At 41.3% G+C, this 12,543-nt stretch overlaps 1 protein-coding gene across 1 annotated transcript in view; it reads left to right on the top strand.

Annotated features, from left to right (window-relative positions):
- C2CD3 (C2 domain containing 3 centriole elongation regulator) overlaps positions 1 to 12,543 on the top strand; it is a 127,116-nt gene that overhangs the window by 90,620 nt on the left and 23,953 nt on the right. The window contains exons 26-30 of the mRNA XM_055549070.1: positions 518 to 582; positions 4,286 to 4,491; positions 5,469 to 5,602; positions 8,329 to 8,490; positions 11,909 to 12,129. Coding sequence (XP_055405045.1) covers positions 518 to 582; positions 4,286 to 4,491; positions 5,469 to 5,602; positions 8,329 to 8,490; positions 11,909 to 12,129 — 788 coding nt within the window. The remainder of the gene's footprint in view (positions 1 to 517; positions 583 to 4,285; positions 4,492 to 5,468; positions 5,603 to 8,328; positions 8,491 to 11,908; positions 12,130 to 12,543) is intronic.

Genomic DNA, 12,543 nt, shown 5'->3' with positions numbered 1-12,543 from the left:
GGGTTTTTGAAATTTGAGAGGTTGACCTGAATCAGGAGCTCTAACTGCAGTGACAGTTCAGTACTGTCTGTGGTGAGCTACTGGAAATTACAGAAATTCTGGCCATAGTGGCCAGTACTTTGTCTAAAATACCAAATCTGCCTCCAAATGTAGGCAATCAGAGGGCTAAGCCCAGCGTAGGTGCTCAATGAACATTCTTTTCCTCTCTTCTCACCACCTCCACCTACCACCACGAGACATGAGAAGAATCCTTACCTGTTCCAGTAAAATGGGGGCCATGGGTGTCCAGGGAAAGAATACCACATCCGGGTGGTGTGTTTTCAGTTCTGGACAAGTTACTAGTTACATCACCTCTCTGAACTTCCATCCCCTGCTTTTAGAGGATAAAAGTATATCCTAGAAGATGGTCATGAGCATGAAAGGAAAGTGATTTGCAAACTTTAAGATACCCTTCAAGTCTGGATTTCACTAGCGAAGCTTCCTACACGTAATTTATGGTGCTTGTTTTACTTACTAGGCTTTCAAAAGAGCTGCTTTTGGACCCACAACAAACTCTGGTCTTCAAAGTTTGGCATAAAGGAGGTATGAACTATATCTTTGGTTGTAAAATAAGTCCACATCATATTAATTTGCCAATCTCTTTCTTTTTTTAACCAAGTAAAAGCACGACACCGGTGGTGCTGGGGACACGTGTGTTAGAGGTGGTCCCATAGAATGGCGTGTCATTCTCTGGTGGAATCTAAATCCTTAGAAACCATATCATTTTGTTTGACTGCTTGCTTTGTTTTTATTAGTGAATGGCAGTATGCTTTTAATATCTCTAATCTTGTAAAAATACAACTAGTTAGATTATATATATATAAAGACTGAGGCCCAAGAAAGTTTAGTGGCTTGACTAAGGTCATATATCTATTAATTGATGGAGCTAGGATTCAAACTCACTTTTTTTTTTTTTTTTTGCCACACACAAGGTTTGCAGAATCTTAGTTCCCCGATCAGGGATTAACCCAGGTCCCAGCAGGGAAAGTGCCAAGTCCTAACCACTGGACAAATAGGGCATTCTCCTCAAACCCAGTTCTGACTGGCTGTTTAGCCTTTACCATTTGTACTTCACCAGACTAGTAAGATTGAATAATTCAGAAAAATAAGGTGATTAGGACACTCAACTATCTCACAGCTCTTAGAAAATTTTGTCTCACTAAATCCCTCCTTACAAACCTAGCTCCTTTAAGATTCCTGCTGGATCTTGGTTTCCAGACCTTCAGTGATTTTGAGTTATCTATAGCATCTTAGTGTTTGCTTGCCCATAATGGGTAATAACCCTAAAACCTAATAAAGACTAATAAAGACCTGAGGACAGTCAGGGGGTAAAGGAGATGGACTCACCAGGCTCCCTTCTTGTGCTCCTCTTTGGGAGTGATGCCTTGGATCTGGTTTTGATGATTGGTCCCATGCTGCTGCCAAGGATTCTCAACTGCGCCCAGCCTCATTAGTGGGTCAGGAACTGACCATAATTTCGTTTTCTCTGAATCATTACAAGGAATTCCTGCTGTATTCAGCTCAGCACAGCACTCCTCTCTAGTTTTCTATTCCTGTCTTCTCTCTAAAGTATTCCAGAGATTGTCAAGCAGACCAGACTTTGCCTCAATTCAAGTTACTTCAGCAGGAAAAAAGAATAAACTTCAGTCTTATGCAGATCTGTATTCAAATCTTGGCTCTGCTATTTACAGACTGTGTGACCTGAGAAAATGGTTCTACCTGTTTGATTCTTTGTTTCCTTATTTATAAAATTAGGATTAATAGAACCCTCAATGCAGGGTTTTTGGTGGAGAAGGAAATAGCAACCCACTCCAGTATTACTGCCTGAAAACCCGATGAACAGAGGAGCTTGGCAGGCTACAGTCCGTGGGGTTGCAAAGAGTTGGACACGATTTAGCAACTGAACAATAACAACAACAGTTTTTGTAAGGGTTAAAGATAATTATATAAAGTATTTGGGACAAATTGGCACGTAATAAATGGAGCTGTTTTTATTATTATACCTACTGTGTGTAAAGTACAGTGCTAGGGCTGTTAGGTATGAAGATGAAGAAAATACATTCCCTACCTTTCAGGACCTCTAGATAATCGTGTAGAACGCCGGTGTAAAGGGGGCAGAGCTCATCCAGCTCTGTCTCTCAGTGTATGTAGACTTACTTAACTCCATCCTTTTCTTAACTCCATCCTTTCCACACAGATTGAAGGAACCTATTGTAAAAGGTACTCAGACCAGACCAAGCTATGTTCAATAAATATTTGAGCTCCTACTCTATGCCAGGAACTGTGCTAAGTGATGGGGATACAAAGGTAAAACAAGACATATGGGGTGCTCTGGTAGCAGACATCTAACCCAGACTTAGGATGTTAGAGAAGCCTTTGAGGGGCATACCTCTGAGGAGAAATTAAGGGACTTGACATTGGATGGTCAGAAGGGATAGCAAATACAAAAGCCTAGAGTAAAGAAAGAGTACAAGGGAAGTTCAGGATCACTGGAACATAAAACTGCAAAGGGAGAATGGGGGGTTGACTGCTAAATCTGGTATTAAATTTAACTTACAGGGGACTTCCCTGGCAATCCAGTGTTTACTGACTTTGCACTTATACTGCAGAGGGTGTGGGTTTGACTTGGGATAACTGCATGCTTTGTGGCGCAGCCAAAGAAAAATTTTTTTAATAATAAATAAATTTAAGTTGCAGCTTGTGGGGTTTCAGTTCACTGACCAGAGATTGAACCTGGGCCACAGCAGTGAAAGCCCAAAATCCTAGTTCTTAAGCAACCAGGGAACTCCTGATTTTTTTTCTTGATGATCAATTTAGCCAGATTTCTCCTCCACTATGTTTAGGATGAAGTGCTTTCATGTTAGGCAGAACCTTCAAGTGGGGTTGCCTAAAGTTATTATATAACAAGAACAGGTTACATCTTTGATAACCAAAGAGAGCAAGATTAGCTTTCTTTGAAAAGCAAGAATATCTTTGGAGAACAAATCAATGGCTCTCCATCATTCTTCATACCCAGTGGGTAAGAATTACATGACCCCTCCTCTGGGGAACACGACTTCAAGTGTTCCTATAATCTAAGACTGTCCAAGTTAAAGAGAATCTTAAATCTGATTCAGCACTTCTCCTATATATGAAACTTGAGCCCAGGAAATTAGAACAATGTGTTTTCAAGTCAAAGCCACATTTAGATTTGCAGTTGTGGTACACTGCTTCTTAGCCTCACTCTACAGTGGCCGGTTCACGCGTGCTCTCAGTGGATGTCTTATCAAGTTCCTGTAGGGTAGGAAGATAGGCCAGGTATGGAAAGTCGAGGGAACATAAAGTGAGTTATACTTGGTCTCAGCTTTTAGGTAGGTCCCAGTCTAGAGAAGAACAAACTGTAAACAAATGTTAGTGTGTGGTGAGTCCAGTGTCAAAGGAATCGGGAAACTCATGACCACTCTCCTTGAAAATTTGTGTTCCTTGATTTATTCAGCAACTTCAAGACTGAGAATCGTGTCCGTGTTTGGAAGAATCAGCCCTTGATTCAGTCTAGGGAGTGGAGCCTATACAAAACAGGAGCAGTAAAGGGACAGGGGTCTGGTTGTCCTCAGCTACTTTCATGTCAGAAGTGAGAAGCAGTAAATCTGAAAATAAAGGTCATTGCATGGTAGCTCGTCCAACCAAGAAGGGGTCTTCTCTGTCATTAAGAGCAGCCTGAGCCCAAACTCATTTTGTACCCTGTACTGGTTTTTTAGGGGGTTGTTTGTCGTGTGTGTGTGTGTGTGTGTGTGTGTGTGTGTGTGTGTGTGTGTGTTCTTAATTAAATATAATACATGTGTATGTTATAGAAAATTTGAAAAATACAGACAACTATAATTAAGAAAATGCAAATCATTCATAATTCCAAGAGTATTGGTCTTTCAAGTGATTTTTTTCAAGACCCACTTCCCTGAGGAAAATCAGTGAGACCTGATGCCCTAGGGAGAAGAACAAGTCTCTCTTATGTTTAAGGGATGTTTTCCAGTTGCCTCTATCAAGAGGACAGAGCTCAACCCGGCCAGCTTTTCCCTACCAATCAAAAAAATATACAGTAGTTCGAAAACAGGCTATGGTTGCCAGTCTCTTACCCTCATTATCTGTATTCTCTGTTGATTGTGGAATCACTGCCCCCTCCCACCCCCTAAATCACCTCTGTGTGCCACCTCGAAACCCAGTAGCAAGACGTGCCTGGCCACACTGCCCAGCTCTTCTTTCTCCCCTACAGATGAGGAGAGGGTGATTGGCTTTGCCTCTGTGGACCTCTCCCCGCTTCTCTCTGGCTTCCAGTTTGTCTGTGGCTGGTACAACATCACAGACTTCAGTGGAGAGTGCCAAGGGCAGATAAAAGTTGCTATCTCCCCTTTGGAGAGTTTGGTTCATTTCAAAGAAGAAAGGCAAGCAAGGCGTGAGGTGGAGAACCCAGGATCACTGGTATGTATCTTTATTCACATCCTTAACCAATAAGGTTCTACTGAGCAAAACCTATAAGAAGATAATTTACATGTGTTTGGTACTTTCCAGTGTACAGAATGCATTTCTGTTTTGTCATGACTTCATGACCTGTTGGGGTGAAAATGTTCTGAAATTACATGGTGGTGATGGATGCTATTGAAAAACCACTGAATTAAACACTTACTTTCAAAGGGTGAATTTTATAACACATGCATTAAATCTCAATTTTTTTAATAAAATAAGGTTAGATACAGTGTGGAATCTGAAACCATATTAGATAAACTTTTTAAAAATAAAAGTTACATTAACATCTTTGGTCTCTTAAAAAAAATTAAAAAGAGAAAATGGGAAGAGGGAAATTGATGATAGTAAGTATAAACAACTCTTTGAGGGAGTTTAACTGTAAAGGAAAAGAGAATTTTCCAGACTGTCCCAGATAGGGGAGCTCTGTCAAGGGAAGACTGTGTCACGCATGCCTGATCCAGGGTTTGGCAGAGAGGGGTTCAGTAAATATCAGATGAGTTACTGAGTGAATAAATGCATACATGAGAAAATGATTGTTTAAATGATCCCCTTTGTAGGAGGGCCTTTTCTTTACATCAACCTGAGTAATCATGAGATAAGAACTATTACAGCCAGACTATCCTCACATGTAAAGAAAATGTAAGATGTCCAGCCAGGGGTTCACAAACTAGATGGAGGAAACAAGAGCATAAATAAAAATAAAGCAACTTTTAAGAAGCAATCTGACATTGTAGTTTGTAAAATGGGGATCATAATAGTACCTCCCTTATAAGAGTGTGATATTTAAATGAGAAAATACATATAAATTGCTTGGTACAGTGTTCAACAGAAAATAGTAAGTTATACAATAAATTTTACAAATTTATTTATACTGCTTTATTGCAAAAGGATTTGTGACATCCAGTGTGCCGTTTTCCTCATTGCTTCCACAGATCCCAGTATACAGTGCCTTCTCCTTCCCTGCCTCTGCTGTGTATGCTGCATTCCCTGGCTGCACTGCGGGACAGCCTCCAGAACTGCCTGCTCACCCTTCATCAAAGGAGGCTGATTTCTCCTCTCCTGGGACGTGAGTAATTTCTTGATGACAGGAAGAGATGGGGTCTGGAATGGAAGTGTGCAAACTAGCTTGTCATTTCTCTTTCCTTTATTAGAGGAAGAAATGAGAAACAGGCAAAGACTAGTGACCTTCTTTCATAAGCCCAGGGAATCCCAAGATCATATGAAAACAAAATTTTTATAAAATTAGGTACTAGAAGTTTTACTGCTATCAAAAGGGTAGCTTCAGTGCAAGGGACTCATTTCTCCTCAGAGGCCTTGAACCTTCATGCCTAAAATCAGTCATCAGCTACGTGAGAAACATATCATGACCTTCCCCCTCCCAAACCTACGTGCCAGGTTATTGTGTAAAAAGCACCCGGCGTTCTCATTTCACCAAACTAACTGGGTGTGCTTATGGATATTAGGGCTGGAGTGCATTCCATCCTGTCGAAGGATAGGATCTAAGATTTAAGATTGCTTCTTTCCACCCCACTCTCCTCAGGTGCTAGTACCGTTTGGCATCCCTCTGCCTCCATCAGTCTTTACTGTGTCTCTCTCTCCACTTTAGGGAGAAGGCAAGAGATCATGTAGCAGCCACTCCTACAGTAGCAGTTACTGAAGAGACCATTTGTTCCAGGAAAGATGCTCTTATACTGCTTAGCCACGCAAAGGCCTGTCTCAGTGCTATGTAGCTTTTCCACCACATCAGGAGAGCCTCCGCGTAAAAGGAGCCCATGTGTCTGTGAAGCCCTAGTTTAGAAAAGTTCTGTTACCTGTTTTATAGATGTTACGTTGACCATTGCTAGTCAATGAGACAGTCAAAGGACTCTCAAAATAATTATGCTAAGAGAGAAAAGCTAGACAAAGAGTACATTGCATGTGATTCCATTTGTATAAAATTCTAGAAAATGTATACCAATCTGTAGTGACAGAAGGCAAATCAGTCTTTGGCCATACCACCCTGAACGTGCCTGATCTGGTTTCTCATCTCAGAAACTAAGCTTGAATGGGAGAAAGCAAATCAGTGGTTGCCTAGAGACAAAGCAGGATGAATGGAGTGGGCAGGAGGGAGGAATTATGAAAGACAGGAGGAAACTTTTAGGAGTGATGGATATGTTCATTATCTTGATATGGTAATGGTTTCCTTAGAGGTACATTTGTGTCAAAACACATCATACTGTACTCTTTAAATATGTGGTTTATTGTATATCGGTTATACCTTGGTAAAGCAGTGGTTCTCAGACATTTCCACTTCAAAATCCTTTTATACTCCTAAAAATTACTGGTGACCTCAGAGAGGTTTGTTTCTGTAGGTTTTAACTATCAGTTTTTATCGTAATATAAATTTAAACTGAGAAACTTTAATGTCTTATAGTTCTTTTAATTTTTATTGAAATATAATTGATTTACAATATACAATTTTATTGAAATATAGTTGATTTACAATATCATGTCAGTTTCAGGTGTACGGCACAGTGATTCAATTATTCCTTTGCAGATTCTTTTCTCTACAAGTTATCACAAAATGTTGAGTATAGCTCCCTGTGCTCTCCAGTAGGTCCTCACTTTTTTTTATTTATTGGCTGTGATAAGTCTTCACTGCTGCACATGGGCTTTCTGTAGTTGCCAGAAGTGGGGCCGAGTCTTTGTTGCAGCGTGTGGGCTTCTCACTGTGGCGGCTTCTCTTGTTGTGGAGCACAGGCTCTGAGTGCACTGGCTCCAGTAGTTGTGGAGCATGGGCTTGGTTGCTCCTCAGCGTGTAGGATCTTCCTGGCTACTAGGGATGGAAATGGTGTCTTACATTGCAAGGTGGATTCTTAACCACTGGATCACCAGGGAGGCCCTGTCTTTTTTTTTCTTTTTTAATGTTTTTATTTTTTTGGCCTCGCCATGTAGCATGTGGGATTTTAGTTTCCCAGTGAGGGATCAAACCCATTCCCCCTGCATTGGAAGTGCAGAGTCCTAACTGCTGGACCGCCAGGGAATTCCCAGTTATCTATTTTATATATAGTAGTGTGTATATATATTTGTATGCTAGTTTTATATATATATATATATATATATATTAGTTTTATATATATTAGTATGCTAATCCCAACCTTCTAATTTATCCTTCCACCACCACCCCAAATTGAGAAACTTTTAAAGTGTAATATATAAAATCAGTTGTGTTTCTATACATTAGCCATGAATGATCCAAAATCAAATTGAAAAAATGAGTAGATTTACAATACCATCAAAAAAATAAAATACTTAAGAATAAATTTAACCAGAAAAGTGCAGAACGTATTCTCTGAAAACTATAAACCATTGTTGAAAAAAATTAAAATTCTAAATAAATGGAAAGATATCTGTGTTCATTGATTGGAAGACTTAATATTGTAAAAATGACAGTATTTCCCAAATTGATCTATAGATTCAACATACTCCCTATATCACAAGTCCCTGCTGGATTTTTTATGGAAATGGGCAAGCTAGTCCTCCATAAATATTGTGGTTACTGTTATTTCAGATCTGTGTTTTTAAAAAATCGAGGCTATAAGGTAGAGAATTTATCAAAGGAGAATGAATAAAACTGTAGGCAGAATTACTCAGGAGGTAATTGTAATCCAAGCACTTGAGCCAGTGAAGCCAGAACTGTGGTGGTGGGGATGATCTGCAGTGCCGTGTCAGGAGGGTGAGTTGTTTGCTGTCACAAATTTATTGTTTTCTCATCAGTTGGGAATATATTTTGCCCCCACTTACTCTCAACAGAAGCGGTACCACAAGAAGCCAGGCATCACGCCATGAAGAGCATGTGCAGAACATCCGCCGATTCCATGAATCCCTGCAGCAGGCAGAGGCGGTCTTGCCAGATGACGACAGACTGACCACATCGCCCTTGTCCTCGCGTACCTCCATCCTGACTTCTCTCAGGTGAGACTCTCCACTGAGAAAAGACACAGAGAACCATAGTGGAGCACAAGGTGGATGGGCAAAGGCAGCCTGCAGTATCTTTTCCATCAGCTACCACTGCTCTGGGATGTTTTGCAGGGGCTTTTGTGTATGTTAGTGTCAAGGTGGACCTGGAACCTCACAGGATTCTTCACAGATGAATCTGTCTCACCTTGGGGCCTTCCATTCTTCAGGGGTCTATGGTACTGGCCCACCTATAAATACAGAAACTTTATATGAATCACTAAATAACCACCCTCACATCGACTCTACAATTTACAAACCTCATCCTGCCTACTGTCTTTATCCTCACAACCACTGGGTTCTTCCAGACCAGCATCTGCCCTGTTAATGCTTCCCTGTCTCTTTCTTAGCTCAGTCAGCATCTGAGCCAGAAAAGCACTGTGAGAGTTGAAAGGATCTTTATAGATCATCTGGACCAGCCCCTGAATTACCTAGTAAGAATGGTGGTGCAGTGGGAAGGATTTGGCTTCAGAGTCAGATAGATTTGATTTCCAATCATGGCTCTGCCATTCCCAACAGAGGAGACAGCCATGTTGCCATTATAGTTATAACCATGTATGTATGATAAGAGTTCCAGATTTCCTGGCCAGGAGTACATGGAGGAATGAGTAACATTCTAGGTTGGCCATGGAAAGATACAAAGAAGTCACATTTGAACTGGTCTTTAAAGGAACAAGTCAACAAATGTGAAGGGCATTCTGTTCAGGAAAAAACTATTGTAAGGAGCATGAAACAATAAGCCCAGTTTGGGAAAGCAGTGAAGTTAGAGTGAAGCTGAGCATAAGATGTAAGAAGCGGGGCAAGTTCTGTGGGAGGCAGATTTGAAGGGCATTGAGCGTCAGGCTGAGTTTGGACTTGATTCTCAAATGGAAAGGTATGGGGCTGGGAGGAAGAGAATGTGTGAAATTTGACAAAACAAATATAAAACAGGATTTTTTTTTTTAATTAATAACCTATTGTTTGATTTCATAAAACAAACTCAAAATGAAAGATTAGCAAAATCTTTTTTGGTGGAACATGGGTTAGAATGGACTGAGCAGTTGCACTGTAGACTGGGGAACTGCTCAAACTTATAAGGAAGTAATATGTTCAGTTTCTCGGGTTAGTAAGATGCTGGAGACTGCAGGCCAAGTAAAACCATCAACAGTTTGGCTGCGTGTTATTAGATCATTCACATGACACACTGGAACCCAATGAAGAAAGAGAAAAAGGAACTCTTCTTTGCCCTAGAGCCGTTTCTCTCAGCCTCAGCACCTTTGACATCTGAGCGTGTATTTTGTCTGTGGGGGCCTGTCTGCGCATTGTAGGATATTTAGCGGCATCCCCGGTCTCTGTCCACCAAATGCTAGTAGCACTCCTCCCCCATTTGTGACAACCAAAAATGGCTCCATACATTGCCAGACATCCCCTTGGGGCTACAACCATCAGGCTACAAACCACTGCCCTAGAGGAGTGGTTCTCAAAATTTAGTGTGTATCAGAATCACATGAAGGGCTTGTTAAAACAGTGATTGCTGGAACCCACCCATAAGTTCCTGATTCAGTAAGTCTAGGATGGGGCCCAAGAATTTGCATCACTCAGGTGATGCTGCCGCTAGTCCTATAGCCAGGTTTTGAGAACCACTGCCAGAGACAGATTCTCTACAAAATAGAGATGAAACAAGATACGGTCAATTTTGCATTACGTCTTTGGGTTCATGAAGCCCTAAAACAAGTGTTTCATTTGAGTCACAGCAATCCTGTGAGGCCTGCAGGGTGAGTATTACCAAACTTTTTTCACAGATGAGAAAATTGCAGCTTGGTGTCAATAGGTTCCGTACCCAGAACCTCAAACAAGGGCAGTTGGGTCGGCATATTTTCTAAAGCTTCACCAAGTTTACATGTGTCTGCATGCTCCTACTGCAGGTATCTAATCTGTGTAGCATAAACCCAGATGTAAACACCTAAGTAAATCTGTGATCTGATAGAGTTGTGGCTTCTAGCAGTAGAATAAGGATCAGCTTTGTCCTCTCATTTAATTTAGATTCGACTCTAAGATACGCAGACTCTTCTTAACAAAAGGATAGAAAAACTGTCTGTTTACTTCACAGGGGTTTAATGTCTGTGTTGTGCCAGTTGTGCCAAGCACATTGAGAAACCTAGAGAAATAGAGAAGTTTGATATACTGTCTTCTGTTTCCAGATGCTCATGGCCTAATTAGGGAAGCTAAACTGACACATAATGAAAAAACTAAGGGAGATTTTAAGGCAGGAGGTTAGATGCCAAGAGTGAAGGAGTTGAAGAGAGAGGTGGTCCATGGATTTGGGGCAGTGGACTCTGAAAGGGAGAGAGATGACCTACACCTTAAAAAGTGAATAGGACAGGGACAGAGAAGAGAGCAGCTTGAACTCACGTTCTGGCACACAGAGGTATGAGGCAGAAATGAACCCAGTTGGAACAGAGCCTTTACTATAATGGAAAAAGCGTAAGTCTTGGAGTTCCAGTTTCTGAGTAACTGTGTGCTACTGCGTGTCTGGACAAATCATTTAAATTCTCTGAACCTCACATTCCTTATTTGTGAAACAGTAATTGCTGGCCTCATCTAGTTGGATGAGTATTAAACAAGATAATGTATTTGAAAGCATAAAACATAAAATCCTATGCAAGTGAAGGTGATCATGGTTGGTGTGATTTCTCATTGGAATAGTAAGAATGAATGTGGCCCCATTAAAGACTTCTGAATTAAAGATTTTTAAGTCATTTATTCATGTCTGTTTATCCACGCACCATTCATTTTTTGTGCCAACCACTGTCCTAGGTGCAGTAGATACAAAGGAGTCAGCACAGAGTTCACATCACATTAGGGGAAATTGATGTGAAACAAATCATGTGGTTGAAGAGTACAGAAGGAACTGTAGAGCACAGAGGAATGGCCCTTAAACCAACTTAGAGGGTCAGGGAAGGCTTGCTATAAGAAGTCACTTGCTTGAAGGATCAAGAATGGTGGTGGTGGTTCAATCGCTAAGGCGTGTCCAGCTCTTGCAACCCCATGGACTGAAGTATGCCAGAAATGGTTTTAAGATAGTACGGGTCAGTGCTAGCCCAGAGTTAGGGAAAGTGAGGACTGGAACGATGATAAGAATGGTTCCCTGTAAGGAGGTAGAATATTTGCTAGACATGAGAAGAGGAATTACATTAGCCAAACAGAAGGAGGAAATGTCCTTGGCAGTGGGATTGTAGTCAGTGAAGGATGAATTGGTGGATTGGAGAGAGACGGGCCCTTCTGTTAATAGATCAAGTAAGTTCCTAGCTCAAGCAATAGAATGTCAAAGGAACATAAAAGATGCTCATAATCCTAGTAAATGACCCTTTTGTCTTCTCCCTCTCTTCTTTTGCAGGAGGAATCTGAGTGAGCTAGATCAGATGCAGCGGTACTTCAACCAGAAGCTCACCAAGCCTTTGCTTCCCCTCAGCCCTCAGACGCACACCGCCATCTTGCAGTGCCAGGAGAGTCAGACGGACCGTCTTCGGCCAGCAGCCAGCAGCCTAGACCCCGAGAGCCAGTGCATCCTGGAGAAATCCAATAACCTGGTGTTGCAAGTCAGCTCCTTAATCACAGGTATGGCTCTTGTTGAGTTACTGTCACTGGGTGCTTATTCAGAAAGCATTTAAATGTGTGCAGACAAGCCCTTATGACAGATACAGACCAACAACTGTGACCATCTTACTTACTTGCCATCTTCCTTTTAGAAAGAGAAAATGTGTGCAATGGAAAGAGCACTGGACTAAGAGGCACGAGACCCAGGTTGAGTCCTTGGGGGTTTCTGGCACGGACGTACTATTTGACTCTGAGTATATGCTTTCCCTTCTTAAGCTTCAGTTTCCCCAACCAGAAAAAGGGTTGGGGGGAGTGGGTTAGATGATTTCTGCAGTGGCAGTTTCTGAACACATGCCACTGTATTTTCTGAAAAACTCAACCACAAATATTAAAAATTTTAATTCTCAAAGGCCAGAAGACTACATTTTTAGCAAG

Source organism: Bubalus kerabau, chromosome 15 (assembly GCF_029407905.1).
Source record: "Bubalus kerabau isolate K-KA32 ecotype Philippines breed swamp buffalo chromosome 15, PCC_UOA_SB_1v2, whole genome shotgun sequence".
Lineage (NCBI taxonomy): Eukaryota > Metazoa > Chordata > Mammalia > Artiodactyla > Bovidae > Bubalus > Bubalus kerabau.
The sequence above is the reverse complement of the archived record's forward strand: the minus strand, read 5'-3'. Positions and strand labels throughout refer to the sequence as shown.